This window comes from Galeopterus variegatus, unplaced genomic scaffold, assembly GCF_000696425.1.
Source record: "Galeopterus variegatus unplaced genomic scaffold, G_variegatus-3.0.2 Scaffold140, whole genome shotgun sequence".
Classification (NCBI taxonomy): domain Eukaryota; kingdom Metazoa; phylum Chordata; class Mammalia; order Dermoptera; family Cynocephalidae; genus Galeopterus; species Galeopterus variegatus.
The window spans coordinates 343,951-361,899 of NW_007726251.1; the positions used below are offsets into that span (position 1 = coordinate 343,951).

Sequence of the window (17,949 nt, forward strand, 5' to 3'; positions counted from 1 at the left end):
GTGAGAGCAGGGCTGGCCTGTTAGTTACAGCATGGTGTTTTAATACCATGGTCAAGGATTTGGATCCCTGTATTGGCCAGCCACCAAAAACAAAAAATCCCCCAAAAACAAAGAAAACCAAACAAAATTATGAAATTTTAATTTTGGCTGACCAGTTAGTTCACTTGGTTAGAGTGTGGTGCTGATAACACTGAGGTCAAGGGTTCAGATCCTCTTACTGGCCAGCCACCAGAAAAAAAAACAGAGCAATATTTTATGTTCAGGTCTGTGATCCGTTGTGAGTTAATTTTTGTATATGTTGTAAGGTAAGGGTGAGGTTCATTTTTTTTTCTGCCATGTTGATCTTCATTTGTTTCAGCACTATTTGTTGAAAAGAGTGTCCTTTCCCCATTAAATTACCTTGGTGCCTTTGTTGAAAATCAGTTGACCATATGTGTACAGGTCTATTTCTGGATTCTTTATTCATTGATTTATTTCTCTATCCTTATGCCAGTGCCACAGTCTTGATTATAGCTTTGTAGTAAATCTTGAAATCAGGTAACTTCAACTTTGTTGAAACTTTCAACCTTCAACTTGTTCTCTTCCAAGTTGTTTTGCCTATTTTGGATATTTTATATTTCCGTATAGATTTTAGTATCAGGTTTACAAAAGAGCTGCTGGAATTTTGATTGGGATTGCATTGAATCTATACACCAATTTGGGGGGAATTCACATCATAGTAATTAATGGGTCAAAATGGATTGTAGACTTAAACTAAGTGCTAAAACTATGAAACTTGTAGAAGATAATATAGGTAAAAATCTTTGTGACTTGAGTTATGCAAAGATTTATTACCTAGGACATAAAAAGCATGGACTATAAAAGAAAAAATTGATAAATGGACTTTATCAAAATTAAAAACTTTTATTCTTTGGCAGCACTATTAAAAACATGAAAAGGCCATCATAGCTGGGAGAAAATACTCGCAAAACACATATATTATAAAGGACTTTTACCCAGAATATATAAAGAACTCTTATAACTCAGTGATAACAAGACAGGCCATCTAATAAAAAATTGGCACAAGATTTGACCAGACACATCACAAAAGAAGACACTCAATGGCCAATAAGCACTTGAAAAGATGTTCAACATTATAGTTATTAATAAAGTGTGAATTAAAACCATGAGATACCACTATATAGCCACTGGAATGACTAAATTTAAGACTGATCATACCAACCATTGGGAGGATGTGAAGGAACTAGACTCTCATACACTGCTGGTGGGAATGTAAAATGGTAAAACTACTTTGGAAAATAGTCTGGAGTTTCTTATGAAGTTAAACATGTAATTATTATAATACAACCCAGCAATTTCACTTCTAGATATTTACAATCTAAGGTAAATTAAAACATATATCCATATAACAACTTGTATACAAATTCATAACAGCTTTATTAAATCCCCAAAAGTGGAAACCACCCAAATGTTCACCAGCAGGTAAATGGATAAACTGTGGTATATCAATACACAATGGAAAATTTCTTGTTAATAAATAGGAACAAAGTATTGATACTTGCCACAACACATGTATGATATTTTGTGAAATTCTAGAAAGAATTGTGACCGAAAACAAATGAGTGGTTGCCAGGGAATGGGGATGGGAGGAGGGCATTAACATCAGAGTGGACAAGGGAACTGTTGGGGGTGATGGAAATGTTCTGTGTCTTTGTTATGATAGTGGATACATGGATGTAAATACTCGTTAAAGTTACAGACTATACACTTAAATAGGACAGATTTTATTTTATGTAAATTATACCTTACTAAAAAGAAGAACAAGTGATCTCACTGTCCATTGACTTTGTCAAGACTTCTGGACATTAGCATCTTGTAGGGCAGCAGGCGGAACTAGAGAGGGTGTGGTGGGAATGTACTATCTCATGAAATACTGCAGACCATAGTGCCAAGTATAAAGTGGCTCTCCTTGGGGACGTTTCCTTTCATTGTGGGCTATTTTCAGTATCCAATGACAAAGAAATATAGGAAACTGTCCTCTTCCTTATGCACTAATTCTGTTTTTATTCTGCCAGATCTGCTCACTAGAAAGATTCCGCTCATTACAGGACAAGCTACAACTCCTAGAAGAGGCAGTAAGCATGCATGATGGAAACGTCATCACTGCAGTGAGTTGTGGGATTTTTGTCGTCGTTGTTTGTTTAATGTTTTCATTAGTTTCTGAAAGTCTAAACAAAATAGACTCTAATATTTTGGGTTGAATGTCAAATAAAGATTCTGGATTTTTCTTTGAGTAATAGAATTCTCAGTAATCTGTGCTCCACGGCTCATCTGATGGGACATGCAGTGTGTGTGGAACTCTTGATTGTAAACAAGAAACAGAAGGTTGGCTACTCTATATCATAAAAAATGATATGAGGGAGGAGAGATGTGAGAGCAGCCTCTCTTAGAGGGAGGTATCTCTCAGCCAGTATGAGCACCAGCATGCAGACTCCAAGACACACTTTTCTTCCATCACACAGAGACATCTCTTGTCTGTACCTGCAGATTCCTGAGTTGCCGGCCTGATTCCTAGACACATGGTGCTCAGGGCAGGGCTTTGCGTTTGAAAGGTTGCACATTCTTCTCTTTTCCTCTAGGTTCTGATCTTCCTGAAGAGGACACTGAGCAAAGGTGAGCATGGTCTGAGGGGAATCGTCAGTGAGCAAGGTGTCTGCTACAATTGAGGGGAGAATGGCATGTGGCTTTCATCCCGGAATTCACCACTATCAAGTCTATTTTATAGATAGCTAGGGTAGCCTGAGACTTCAGAGCACACATCACATCTCTGAAGGCATCCTTTAAGGTGATAACTATGTTAACCACAGAATCCCCTGTTTGTCTGTCTGTACAGACAGATGGCTGCGTTGGTTTGAGGAAGTCAGAGTTCATGCTAAGTGCCTGCTGTTCGGGTTGGTGGGAACTGAAAAGCTTACTCAATGGCTTTGAGTTGTCCTACACTGTAGAGTGTGTAGATGGTGGATTGAAACATAGGGGTAAACCAGTCTTAGCTTCTGCTAGGCTTTGAGGAGGTATTGTTTGGAATGTGTGAGTAGGGAGACCAATTTCACACTTGAGTAATAGGCTTTTATCTTCTCTACCTAAATCCTGCCAGAGATCCTCTTCCGAGAGCTGGAGGTGCGACAGGTTGCCCTGAGACATCTCATTCACTTCCTTAAGGAAATAGGGGATCAAAAACTGCTTTTAGACCTCTTCAGGTAAGAATTGATCGTCTGGTCTGTGAAGTTTATTAAGTACTTTTTTCAAAGCTCTCTGGGGAATACAAAGAAATAGAAGACACTTTCCTTTTCTGGAAATACATAGAAGATAAGACATTGAAACATGGAATAGCTAAAAATACACCACAGTCTGTCCTTTGATAAGATGAAATTATAGAAGGGTAGTTAAGAACCAGGCACTGGAGTCAAGCACACCTGGGTCGAATAATGGTTCTGCACCTTAGTTCATAGAGTGACTTTGAGCCAGTTACCAAACCTCTCCAAGCATGAGTTTTCATGTCTGTAAAATGGAGATGATGATATCTACCACACAGAGTCATTATGAAGATTAAGAGAGTTAGTACTTAGTCTGTAATATTAATATTAATAAAGCCTTTTCTTATAGAAGACCTAGAATAAAGGTATCTTTTATGAATTGGTCCCAAGTGATGCCAGTGAGAAGTACAGTGGAAGAGAAGATGAAAATATAATTTTCAGTCAGGATATCTGAAGAAAGCCTCATGGAAGTGATTAGGATTTCACCTGGGCCTATGAGGTTAGGTAATATTCTGATAGGTGAGAGGTAGGCATTTCTCTAGGGGTGGAGGAGGTGGGAGTGGTCTTCTATCATGATTTCCTTCCCTATCTCATTCCAATCAGTGGAGACTATTTTCCACCCTTGGATTAAAATGTTATTTTATGTCCTTTCTTCAGTGTCAGGGAACGGGTTGGAACATCTGTTTAGACTGACAGGTGGCCCAAGATAACTCTGTTACCCAGTGACTCCAGCACAGTGATGAGCTGTCCCAAAGACTAAGGTGGGGAAATGGGTTACTTGGTTGGGGTCAAGATTACAGATGGTTATCTAGGAATTTGCAAAAGAAGACATGCTCATGGAAGTAGGCTGCTTCCTCCCTCCCATCATCCTTCCCAATCAAGAAGGCTTTATCAAGCGTCACCTCCATGCCAGAGCAGTGATGTTAATGATAGTTGTCTGTTCAGAGTAAAGAGGAATCAGAAGACCAAAGTCCTTGTGCGCCAAGGCTTTACCTAAGCCTTTGGGGGAGATAAAATACATTGTACTCTGTATATGAAAACAAAAGATTGTATTGACAGAGAAGAGTGCTTTAATCTTTCAAAATCAAAACAAAACAAGGTTACTGTGGGCTAGGGTAGGTTTTGTGGAGACTCTGAGCCTTTCTGTCAGACCCATTAACATCACAAAGCTATTAGTACTCTGCAGTGCCTTCTTGTCCTTGCTTCTCTTTCAGCTAGAAAGAACAGAGAAACAATGACATCTATCCACATGTGTTTTCAAGGGGTTGCTGGTAGTAGAAAGTTTAAGAAGAGAAGGGCTCATCTTATAAATGAAGGAAATGAGTTTGGATTGTGTTTCTCATAGAACAATCTCCCCATTTTGTGAGGTTATACTGCCACACATAACTAGATAAAAATGCCCTACTCCCTTCTGCTTCTTCCCAGGTTCCTAGATAGAACAGAAGAGCTTGCGGTAAGTGTGGCCTTTGTTTCAGTTGGGGAATTATTTAACAAATCTAAGCCAAAATCCAGCTTCCAGGATCCCAGAGTGATTGAACTATATCTTTCCCTCTGGTATTGATTATATCCAGAAGAGAGAGGTATCTGAGAAACCTGAAAACTTAATCCAAGTGATGTATTGTTTTGTTTCTTTTTATATGCTCTTTTGGTTGGGCTTATTAATAAATTTTTTTAAAATAAAGGAATGAAAACTGACCTGATTAATTCGTAATTTGTTTTTTAGTTGTTTTCAAGTCCTAGTTTGTAGGAGCTTTTGGGTTTTGGCTTCTAACACTGAAGAAAATATTGAAAGTTAAGAGAACCAGATATAGATCAAGAAGGGAGATAGGGGGCCGGCCCGGTGGCACACTGCTACAGTGCACCACTTGGGAAGGGCGGCGGCGCTCCCACCGAGGGTTCGGGTCCCACATGCAGACTGGCCGCTCACTGGCTGAGCGAGGAGCGGGGGCAACACCGAGGGTTGCAATCCGTTGCCGGTCACGAAAAAAGACAAAAAGACAAAAAAAAAAAAAAAAAAAAGAAGGGAGATAGGTCAACCTGGTAGTACAGCCATTATACATTTTGGCTGAGAGCTCAGTAGCCAAGTGTTAAAACTGATTTTTGGCAGATTTTCACAATCATAGGATGAATTCCTGGAATACAAGAATAAATATGAAATTTTGCCAAAAACTTAATTGTATTATTAAAACTTTAGCTGTCCATTTTTTAAAGTTTGGCAGTATAGTACAGGAATAAGAATTTCTCAGCACTGTCAATGGTGGGATTGTTCTCTAACCACTGTATACCACATTTGTGAGGGTATCGATGCACACATTCAGCTGGCACATTTAATAATATTGTTAACCTTCTTTGCACAGCAGAATATAATTCAGTAACATGTTTTCTAAAGCCTTTTTTTTCTTTTGGTGGCTGGTGGGTTCAAGGATCCAAATCTATGACCTTGGTATTACAAGTCTGTGCTCTAACCAACTGAGCTAGCTGAGCAGCACCAGTAACATGTTTTCTAAAAGTAATTTATACTTAATATTCAAAAAGTGATTGAAATCACCCACTGAAAGTGATTGGCAGTCTGTAAGAAAGTCTGAAAAATCCTGTATCTTAACCTACTGAGAGTGATTGGCAGTCTTTAGTAATCATTTTGAAAAACTTTGTTTATATTTTTATAAACACCTCCATAGGTTCAAAACTATAAGGAATTTTCTTCATATGTTACTCTCGTAAAGTTTGTTGTTTTGAAGTTTAATTAGTGAGAATAAAATGTTTTGAGTAACTCATTTTTATCTAAAACTTTTTCTTCATAATCATATTTGAATTGATGATTTATCATCCATATTGTTGTATATAAATTTGGAGTTTTCCAACCTTGTAAACTTTGGAAGTGGCAAAGTGGCTTTTAATTTATTTTCATAGAATATGAAGATTTCGGGCCGAGCCCGTGGCGCACTCGGGAGAGTGCGGCGCTGGGAGCACAGCAGCACTCCCGCTGTGGGTTCAGATCCTGTATAGGGATGACCGGTGCGCTCACAGCGCTCACTGACTGAGTGCGGTGTGGCCGGTCTCAAAAAGGACAGAAAAAAAAAAAAAAGAATATGAAGATTTCCCAAGTAGAACTTTTTTTTGAAAAACTTAAGGCTGAAATAGAATTGCATAACAAAAAATTAACTATAGCTCTTAAAGGTTACTTTCTTTAATTTAGGAATGATTATATACCAAATATTTTACCAAGCTTAGATTATAATATAATGTAATTTCTGTTGTTCTGTCTTATATTATCATTTACATTGTTATGTATATCTGTTAGATCTAAAAGGATATACTGTTCTTCCTAAAGCCAGTTCATTCTCTTTATATTCGTATTAACTGTCAATCTGTTCATTTTTCATTTCTTGTGAAGTTTTAAATAATTGTATGTAAAATTACAACTTTCATAATCATCACTAATTATTGCATCATTTAACTCATGTAAGAACAGACATACTTCAGGTTTTCTTTTTTAGAATTTCAAAATAGAAAGCACATATGGAGATTTTCTTTCAGAGTTACATGTAGAACCTATAATATTTGAATATAAATATTTAGCTACGAACAGTGAATCAGAATGACGTGTCCTATTTGTATTACTGATATTGTTAGCTATTTACATGATCATAGTACCACTGATCATGTACGTGGTCAAGGATGCCAAAAATAACATTGAAATAAGCATTTAGCTCTTTGGACTTTCAAAAGCTAAGGCTAAAGCAAAAATAGCCAGTTTCAGTTAAATACTGAGGCTAAAGCTAAACTTCAGGGTAAAGGTAGGTACTCTGTCTACTTGGTACTTCATTATAGATCACTACTGTCTGATAGAACTTCCCACAATGATGGGAATTCTCTTTATTTGTGCTGTCTGATATGGTAGCCACTAGGCACATGCAGCTATTGAGTGCCTAGTACAACTAAGGACCTGAATTTCTAATTTAACTAATTTAGATTTAAACAACCAAGTGTAGGTAGTGGCTACCAAATTGGACAGTGCAGTTATAGATAAACCTACTAAATGATTTGAATTACTCTTTGCTCCTACCCCACCCCTGATGCACACATAACCATCCACACTCAATGAATTTCTGAGAATAAGGAATTTGTTTTCTTTTAAGCATGGAGAGCTCTCAGCTACCTCCCTTTTCTAAGGAGACAAAATTGCTCAAAGCCTTTCTCTGTTTTTTGTAGCTATCTCATTATCAAGAGCATTTGAACATTCAGGACCCTGAGAAACGAAAAGAATTTCTTAAGACCTGCATTGGGTAAGTAAGGGGGGGGGGGCGTTGTATAAGTACCTTTATACAGAAGAAATGAAGAGAATAAAAGGGGGTAGAATGGACAGACAAGAAGGGAAAGACTAACAGTGATACAAGCATCATTAAAAGTCTCTCATTCAGTGTTTCCCAAACACTAGTCCCCAACAGTCTTTCTTTCTTTCTTTTTTTTTTTTTTAAATTTTGGCGGCTGGCAAGTAGTGGGATCCGAACACCTGATCTTGGTGTTATCAGCACCATGCTCTCCCAAGTGAGCCAACCAGCCAGCCTCCCAACAGAGCTTTCACTGATTGGTGGTAAAGTGAGAAAAATAAAGACAATGTAGATTTTTTTTTGTAAAGCTTAATTTATTTAATTTGAAAGACTGCCTTTTATTCTGGGATTTTGTCCTTGCCTCTCCCCTCTTTTTTGATAGTAAAATAGGTTGTAATTTTTTTAATGATCTTATGTAATAAAATAAAAAGTTGGCAACACTTTATGGATCTTATGTAGTTTTTCAACATTATTGGTCCTTGAAACTCCAAAGTTCAAGAAGCAGTGGTACAGTGCAGGCTTTCATCCTGAATATAAATGCTTGCAAAGGCCAGCCCCGTGGCTCACTCGGGAGAGTGTGGTGCTGATAACAGCAAGGCCACGGGTTCGGATCCCATGTAGGGATAGCCGGTTGCTCGCTGGGTGAGTGTGGTGCTGACAACACCAAGTCAAGGGTTAAGATCCCCTTACTGGTCATCTTTTTTTTTTTTTTTCCTTTTTGTCTTTTTTTACTGACCGGTAACGGGATCGCAACCCTCAGTGTCGCGCCCGCACCGGGGACCAGCAACGGGATCGCAACCCTCGGTGTCGTGCCCGCACCGCGCTCAACTGGTGAGCGGGAACCGGTCTCCACATGGGATCCGAACCCTCGGCGGGAGCGCCGCCATGCTCCCAGGCGGTGCACTCTCCAGTGCGCCACCGGGCCGGCCCCTTACTGGTCATCTTTAAAAAAAAAAATGCTTGCAAAAACCAGCCCCACATATTACTATTCCTGTGATGCGTGTTCACTGCTCTTGAAAGTAGCTCATTTTATTGTCGGACATCCTTTATCATGGGAAAGTGCTTTCTCGTGTTAAGCTGAAACTCATTTCCCTGTATCTTTCAAGACAGGTATAGAGTCTATCCAATAGTCCTTGCTTCTCCAAGTTCAGTGTTCACAGTTATTTCAGCCATTCCTCGTGTGACATGATTTCCAAGCTTTACATTTAGAATTTTGTTTATATGAGTAAAATCCTTAATTTTAATGTTGTCAAATACTGAGCTATATCATACGGTCTCTGGAAAACAGAAAAATTAGAATAGTGAAGTAATGGAAACTTTTGCTATCTCCCATTATCTCTTCTAAAAATTCACAGTGGCTCACACTCACCTGAGATAGTGTAATCTGACTTCAGAATTCTTCCTGGGGTGAGTGGAGTAGAGGAATAAGGAAGCATTTTCTAAAGAATAGATCTATGAACTGGGAGTTTAAAATCTGGCTTCTATTCCTGGCCTTACCCACTGACTTGCCATATGACTTTTAGGCAAGACACTGTCCCTCAACTTCATCATGTGTAAAAACATAATATAGTGTTGGAGATGGACCCATGACATTTGTGTAGATCTTTGTGATCTTCGCCAATCTATAAACATACCACCATGGCATGTAATTTACCTTTATTACTCTGCAACAAAAAAATGGCTGACAAATTTGACTGCCCCTTAAGTACAGTTAAGCAATGACACAAACCACAGAGCTTTACTGGGACATGAATGATGGTCATTTGGCTAGGCTAGCTCACTATCTATGTGACTCATTTGCCAAACTTTCCAGTTCCCAAAATGAGAGGATTCTAATTCATTCCTCTGCAGAATCACTAATGACTCTTATGTATTTTATGGACTTTCAGGATCCCTCTTGTGTTGGCAAAACCTTAAATATAAATCTAAGCCAAAGGTCTACTCTATTTTCTGCTTTCTGTCTCTGCCTTTAAGGAATGCTCTTAAAGGTGAATTGAGATCAGACTTGTGAAGCAACGTCAGCCTCTTATGCTTGCAGTGATGATTTGGTTTAGTTGGGTTTGTTTCCTTTTTGAGTAGAGAAAGAGGTACTAACCTTCTGGCCCTCTACCAGTTTGCCATTTTCAGCAGAAGATTCTGCACACGTACAAGACCATTACACGCTCCTGGAACGTCAGATCATTATTGAGGTTAGACTCCTCATCTCTACATTTTCTGCTTCAGTGCCAAGGCTCAGTGCCGTTCAGCATCTAAGAGATTTCTATGCTCTGCACATATACGTCATTTCCTGTTACAGTCTCTAAAAGCCTTACATTTTCTCCCTCTACACGATAGCCCCATCCTCTATTATTCTCAGGCATCCTTTTTCTTCTCATCTGCTGTCAACCTGGAAGTATTAACTCTTCAGCCCAAATCTCCCATGTCATCACCACTGCTCTAATCTTTCTCCATACAACTTGGACCCATGATTGTTTTATGGATTTTAAACTCTCCTGGGGTATCCTAGAAAATTTCTTTTTCTCTCCTTTCCTTCATTCTGAAGGCAGGAAACACAACTGCTTTAACAGTAAAGGGTTTTTCTCCTGCCTCTACTCCATGAACATTGTTCTTTTTTTTCATTTGGCTTTCTCCACCACAGGCAAATGATCGACATCTAGAATTAGCAGGACAGACTGAGATCTTCCGAAAGCACCCCCGCAAAGCTTCCATCCTCAACATGCCATTAGTGACAACACTTTTCTACTCCTGCTTCTATCATTACACGGAGGCTGAGGTAAAGGCAAAATGTGAAAGACACCTCAAACTTTCATTGTGCAGGAAAACCATAGTTCAAATTTAGTATTTTGATGTACTTTATTCACAGTGGGTGTGTATAGTTCTCAGAAATCCACCTGGAAGCTTTACTGGCTCTCGGTGGGGGTGAGCCAAGAGGGAAAAAGAGGTTTACATGGTGGTTCCAAGTGAGCTGGCACACTAACGTAGCAAGTTCTATCTCTGGTGCTGGTTCCCACAGCAGTTTCTGTTCAAAGGTCTATCATTTCACATGGATTGGCATGGTATAGAGGAGAAGAGCAGCAGCATGTCAGATAGCTATGGATACTTTTTTGAAAACATTTTTTCAAAGAAGTTTGGATTTAATGATAAGGTGGACATTTCTGTCTTATTTGGGTGAGCAGAAAGTTGGAAAAAGCATCATACTTACTAAGCCAATTCCTGATAAGACAGGTTGTGGTGATATCTGATTAGACCCAATGGAGCTTTTCTCTTAAATTAATTTCTGGGTTTAAATGGTTACAGAGTAGTGAAAAAGAAAATGGGAGATTGGGTCATATATGGGAGAGTCAGTATCATTGAAGTTCCTTTTCTACTTTCATCCTAGGGGACATTCAGCAGTCCCATCAACCTGAAGAAGACATTTAAGGTAAATAGAAATTGGTCAGTGTTTTGTAAAAGTAGTGTCAGGGTAACTACTTGGAGTGGATGTTGCTTTGTAACCTTGTATGTAAGTCCTTTGATATTCAAGGTTAAAAATAGAAAGGAATGAGTTTGTGGGAGGGGAAAGAAGACTTTACCTGAATGTCCTGTAGCAGTAAAGGGCCAGGAATGAAGGGTTTCCTGACGACTTGAGAAATTTGTTGATTTTAAGGGACAGAAGCAATACCAGGGAATATTTATGCTTATCTTTTCTAAAATTCTTAAGCACCTCCACCAATACATTTCTACTTCCCTTAATTTCTTTTGGTCTCTGTTTTCTAGATCCCAGACAAACAATATGTGCTGACAGCCCTGGCTGCTCGCGCCAAGCTTCGAGCCTGGCACGATGTAGATGCCCTCTTCACCACAAAGGTGGGTGCCCTGGAACCATTTTGTGCTGCTGAGGTCTTGGGAGAAAGAAGGGTCGTCATATCCTAAATTCTAATAACTGGTTTACATTTTTTCTCCAAATTTTATTTTCCAAAATTTCAAACTTAGAGAAAAGTCAAAAGAATAGTATAATGAACATTAATGGTCTTTACCTACTTTACTAATTTATTAGCATTTTTGCTATATTAAATTTCTTTTTCTGTACACATGCATTTTTTTTCTGAGCCATTTGAAAGTTGCAGACATCATGACACTTCTGCCTTAAATACTTAGGCATTTATATTTATACCCTTCATAAGCAAAATATTATTATCACTCTCAAGAAACTTAACATTAATACAATAATAATATCATATATATAGTCCATATATATATATATTTTTTTTGTCTTTTTCCGTGTCCGGCAATGGATCGCAACCCTCAGTGTCGCCCCCGTACCGGACCGGGACCGGCAACGGGATCGCAACCCTCGGTGTTGCTCCCGTGCCTCGCTCAGCCAGTGAGCGGGAACCGGTCTGTATGTGGGATCCGAACCCTCGGGCGGGAGCGCCGCCGCGCTTCCCAAGCGGCGCACTATCCAGTGCGCCACCGGGCCGGCCCTATAGTCCATATTTAAATTAGTTCTTTAGAGCTGGTTGGTTAGCTGAGTTGGTTAAGAGAGTGGTGCTGATAATACCAAGGTCCAGGGTTCTATCCATGCACCAGTCAGCCAAAAATATATATATATGTATATATATTAGTTCTTTATAGCTGGTTTTGGTTTTTTTTTTTTTTTTCCCCGTTTTCGTGACCGGTAAGGGGATCACAACCCTTGGTGTGGTGTCGCCCGCACCACGCTCAGCCAGTGAGCGCACCGGCCATCCCTATATAGGATCTGAACCTGCGGCGGGAGCACCGCTGCGCTCCCAGCACTGCACTCTCCTGAGTGAGCCACGGGGCCGGCCCTGGTTTGTTTTTGTATATATTTCCTATCAGGATCCAATCAAATCCAATATTTATTTATTTTTATTTATTTTTAAAGATGACTGGTAAGGGGATCTTAAACCTTGTCTTTAGTGTTGTCAGCATCACACTCTCCCAAGTGAGCTAACTGGCCATCCCTATATAGGGATCCGAACCCGTGGCCTTGGTGTTATCAGCACCGCACTCTCCCAAGTGAGCCACAGGCTGGCCCTACAACATGTTTTGATATGTATAGTGAAGTGATTACTACAGTCAAGCCAATTAACATCCATCATCTCACATAGTTAACCATTTTTTGTGAATGAGGTAAGAGCACCTAAAATCCATTATCTTGGCAAATTTCCAGCATAGGATACAATGTTATTAACTACTATGTAGTCATCATGCTGTACGTTAGATTTATTTATGCTATGTGACCGCAGCTATGTACCCTTTGACCTACATCTCATTCCCGTTGCCCCTAGAAACCACTTTTCTACTTTCTGTTTCTATATATTAGACTTTTTTTAGGTCCCACATATAAGAGAGATCATGCAGTATTTTTCTTTCTATGTCTGTCTCATTTCACTTAGCATAATGTCCTCTAGGTTGATCCATGCTGTTGCAAATGACAGGATCTCCTTTTTTAAGGCTGAATATCATTCTATCTCACGCACACACACCATAATTTCTTTATCCATTCATCTGTCAGTGGACACTTGAGTTGTTTCCATATCTTGGCTATTGTGAATAATGCTGCAATGAACATGAGAGTGCAGGTATCTCTACCATATGCTGATTTCATTTCCTTTGGATATATTACCCAGTAGTGGGATTGCTGGATCATATGGGTAATCCTATTTTAAATTTTTTGAGGAACCTCCATACTGTTTTCCATAATGGCTATACCAATTTACATTCCCACCAATCTTGTACAAACATTCCCTTTTCTCCACACCCACACCAACACTTATCTTTTGTCTTTGTTTTTGGCAGCTGGTCAGTATGGGGATCCAAATCCCTGACTTTAATGTTGTAACACCATGCTCTAACTAACTGAGCTAACTGGCTACCACTTTCTTATTTTTTAAATAAATTATATTGTATATATTTAAGGTATATAATAGGTTATATACCTTAACATGTTATGAGATATATATAGATGATAAAATGGTTATTATAGTGAAGCAAATTAACATACATCATCTCACATAGTTATGTATTTTTTTGTTTGGCAAGAACACCTAAAATCTACTCATTTAGCAAAAAATCTCAGATATGATACAATATTAGTAACTATAGTCCTTGCTACATTAGCTTTCTAGACTTACTCATTTTATGTATCTGCTACTTTGTATACTTTGACTTATATCTCCCCATTCTCTCTCCCCCTGCTCCCCTCCCCTATCCCTAGTAACCACTGTTTTATTCTTTATGTATTTGACTTTTTTTTTTAGATTCCACATATAAGTGAGATCGTGCAATATTTTTCTTTCTGTGTCTGACTTATTTCACTTAGCATAATGTCCTCCAGATTTAATCCATGTTGTGGCAAATGGCAGGATCTTCTTTTAAAGCTGAATAATATTCCATTTTATATGTATACATGTCAGTTTCTTTATCTGTTTGTCTGTCAGTGGACACTTAGGTTGTTTCCATATCTTGGCTATTGTGAATAATGGTGCAGTGAATAGGGGAATGCAGGTGTCTTTATGACATGGTGATTTTATTTCCTTCAGGTATATATCCAGAAAAGAGATTGCTGGATCATATGGAAGTTCTATTTTTAATTTTTTTTTTTGTCTTTTTCCGTGTCCGGCAACGGATCGCAACCCTCAGTGTCGCCCCCGCACCGGACCAGGACCGGCAACGGGATCGCAACCCTCGGTGCCACTCCCGCGCCTCGCTCAGCCAGTGAGCGGGAACCGGTCTATATGTGGGATCCGAACCCTCAGGCGGGAGCGCCGCCGCGCTTCCCAAGCGGCGCACTATCCAGTGCACCACCGGGCCGGCCCTATTTTTAATTTTTTTATGAACCTTCATACTGTTTTCCATAATGGCTGCACCAATCTGCATTCCTACCAACAGTGTACAAGAGTTTCTTTGTCTCCATACCCTCACCAGCACTTGTTATTACTTATCATTTTGATAATAGCCCTCCTAACAGGTGAGAGATTATATCTTATAGTAGTTTTCCTTCTTTTTTTTTTTTTTTTCCCTGACCGGTAAGGGGAGTGCAACCTTCATCACGGGGTGGTCAACACCATACTCAACCAGCACCAGCGAGCGCACTGGCCATCCCTATATAGGATCTGAGCCCACGGCCTCGGCGCTACCAGTGCTGCACTCTCTAGAGTGAGCCACGGGACCGGCCCTCATAGTAGTTTTGATTTGCATTTCCCTGATGATTAGTAATGTTGAGTACCTTTTCATATACCAGTTGGCCATTTTTATGTCTTCTCTGGCAAAATGTCTATGCAGGTCCTGTATCCATTTTTTAATCAGGTTGTTTTTCTGCTATTGAGTTGTGTGAGTTCTTTATACGTTTTAGATATTAGCCACTTATCAGATATGTGGTTTGCAAATGTTTTCTCCCAATCCGTGGACTACCTTTTCATTTGATTGTTTCCTTTGCTGTGCAGAAGCTCCTTAGTTTGATGTAGTCCCATCCCATTTATTTAGTTTTGCTTTTGTAGCCTGAGCTTTTGGTGTGATGATATCCAAAAAATTATTGCCAAGCCCAATATCAGGGAGCTTTTCCTCCATGTTTTCTTCTAGGAGTTTTATGGTTTTAGGTCTTACAGTTAGGTCTTTTATCCATTTGAGTTGATTTTTGTGTGTGATGTAAGATAAGGGTCCAATTTCATTCTTTTACACGTGGAAATCTATTTTTCCCAGCACCATTTATTGAAGAGACTGTCCTTTCCCCATGTGTCCTCTTGGTGCCCTGTTGAAAATTAGTTGTTTGTATATGCTTGGGTTTATTTCTAGGCTCTTTATTCTGTTCCACTGATCAATATGTCTGTCTTTATACCAGTACCAAACTGTTGTGATTACTATAGATCTGTGATATAATTTGAAATCAGGAAGTATGATACCTCCAACTTTGTTCTTTCTCAGGATTGCTTTGGCTATTTGGGATCTTTTGTGGTTCCATATGAAGTGGTTTACATTTTAAATACCTATTTTTCCATCATGGGTTTGAGAATTTTCTGTTTTTCTGCCTTTTTAATTATTTGATTATTTGTATTAACTACCAAAGTCATATACATGGCTATATCAAAATCAAACCTTTTATGAAAGTACATAAAGAATGAAGTTCCTTTTTGATTTTCTACCTGCTCCTATCTCACTTCTTCAAGGTAAACATTGTTAAAAGTTCAATTGGTAGCTTTCCAAACCTTTTCTTATGAAATTACAAATAAACATCTACGTATACATATAAAGATGTAGAAGGTAGAATATTTTTCTATACCGATAAGATCACACTGTAAATATTAGGAAAGTTACTTATTTCATTTAGTAGTGTTTCACAAATGTTTTTTCCTGCACAGTGCCTGTAGATCTAAGAACTTATTTCATACCTCTAAATCTTTCCCGCCCTCTTAAATCCCTTGATTTTTCTGAAAAATTCATCTCACCATTTCTCTATCCCTTATCCCTATCTATCCACCTCCCCACCCCCAACCTCACTATTCTGGTGTAACCATAAAACAGACTAGCTCAGAGTGTGTTGAGTACATCTGACCTAGCTACAGCTGCCCCATCTTTCTTTTTCAGAACTGGCTGGGCTATACCAAGAAGAGAGCACCCATTGGCTTCCATCGGGTTGTGGAAATTTTGCACAAGAACAGTGCCCCTGTCCAGGTAATGGCTCCTGAAGAGTGTTGGATACAGGATACTTTAGGAAACCTAACTTTTAGCCTCTTTCTGGTCAGTGATGGCATGATGCCTGGCCTGTTCTGGTTTTCCCTTAAAGGCAGCACAATGGCTGCACTGGCCCTTGAGATAGAAAAGGTCAGAGAAGGAAGTTCTCTGCCCGTTAGAGATAATCCCAAACTGTCCTGTCTGAGGAGCATTTAATGTGTTTATCCCGTGTGGAGTACTGATGTACTGTTCAACTGATACAAAAAGAGAGATCACTGAGAAGGACATCAAGGGCAGTGGGCATAGCACTGGATCAGATCTAGAGCATTGCCATTGCTGGCATGTGTATCTGGCTCTAGGATAAAGAGGAATGTGGTTTTTTTCTTTTTTTTTGGCACCTGGCCAGGGCAGGGATCAAACCCTGGATCTTGGTGTTATCAGCACCATGTTCTGACTAAATAAGCTAAGTGGCCAGACCACCTTTCTTTCTTTACTGAGGCAGCCTAGCATCACCTCACTTCCCATTGCAGAACTAGTCCTATGGTTGATAATGGGAAATATAGACATTAGATACTGGACTCTTTTGCCTTCTTGGGGACTTTTTTCCCCCCCTACTTTGTAGACCTTGGTGTTTGATGGTTAATCAGAAGTGCCTCTTCCCACAGATATTACAGGAATACGTCAATCTGGTGGAAGATGTGGACACAAAGTTGAACTTGGCCACTAAGTTCAAATGTCATGATGTCGTCATTGATGTGAGTCCCCAAGGAATGAAAAACCTGAGTTAGATCCTTGGTGGAGAGTGGGGGATTACAGTATTCTCTGTCCTAGATCCTGAAGTTCTTCCATTAAGTTTGACTGAATGGACAAAATAGTCTTGGCAAGAGTTAGTTTGGAGACCAGCACTCCTGTGTTATTTTCCCAGCCCTCTGACTGGTTTCTCTGTGCTTTTATAAATTTGTTGCACTTGGAGAATTCATAGAACTGAATCAAGCTACAAAAGCTCGGTAGACTTCTCTCCAACATGAAGCTGTGTATGTGCTTGACCCCGCTATCTTCCCACTGTTGCCTCTTCGCCTCTCCTTGTATCTTGGGTCAAAGTCATAGTGACAAAAAGAAACCAGATTGAGGGTTTGTCTTGTTTGTTTTGGTGTACAGACCTGCCGGGACCTGAAGGATCGTCAGCAGTTGCTAGCGTACAGGAGTAAAGTAGATAAAGGATCTGCAGAGGAGGAGAAGATTGATGCCATTCTTAGCAGCTCGGTGAGCAGTTACAGCCTACTCTCCAGCAATGTCAGGAGACAGACATTTCACAAAGTAGCATCAACTGTACATTCTCAAGGCCTGGATAGGATTGCAGTTAGCTGAGCCATGTGGATATGAGGCTCTTCTGTGGGTCAAAAAGTCAAAAGCACTGCTCTGAACAGCAGAAATTACTCCTGAGAGGTAGGATGATTGGATAATCTGCGGACCTGAGCTGAGACTTAACTGCAATGCTCTGATACCTGTTATACCTTGCAGGTAGGAGGGACTGACTATCGGAAGTATAAAAACAAATATTACAGATTCAGAATATCCAGGCTATATGGTCTCCTGGAGATGGATGTGACCTACCTGTTAGAAATAAGAGG

General features: G+C 39.6%; 1 protein-coding gene across 3 annotated transcripts in view; it reads left to right on the forward strand.

The window, feature by feature from the left end:
• The window catches only part of VIPAS39 (VPS33B interacting protein, apical-basolateral polarity regulator, spe-39 homolog), a 28,374-nt gene that overhangs the window by 9,009 nt on the left and 1,416 nt on the right, over window positions 1-17,949 (forward strand). For all 3 annotated transcript variants that reach the window (XM_008590299.1, XM_008590316.1, XM_008590307.1), the window contains exons 8-19: window positions 2,076-2,168; window positions 2,640-2,673; window positions 3,155-3,257; window positions 4,740-4,767; window positions 7,527-7,600; window positions 9,759-9,834; window positions 10,284-10,418; window positions 11,025-11,066; window positions 11,402-11,491; window positions 16,232-16,318; window positions 16,984-17,073; window positions 17,477-17,581. In XM_008590299.1, coding sequence (XP_008588521.1) covers window positions 2,076-2,168; window positions 2,640-2,673; window positions 3,155-3,257; window positions 4,740-4,767; window positions 7,527-7,600; window positions 9,759-9,834; window positions 10,284-10,418; window positions 11,025-11,066; window positions 11,402-11,491; window positions 16,232-16,318; window positions 16,984-17,073; window positions 17,477-17,581 — 957 coding nt within the window. The remainder of the gene's footprint in view (window positions 1-2,075; window positions 2,169-2,639; window positions 2,674-3,154; window positions 3,258-4,739; window positions 4,768-7,526; window positions 7,601-9,758; window positions 9,835-10,283; window positions 10,419-11,024; window positions 11,067-11,401; window positions 11,492-16,231; window positions 16,319-16,983; window positions 17,074-17,476; window positions 17,582-17,949) is intronic.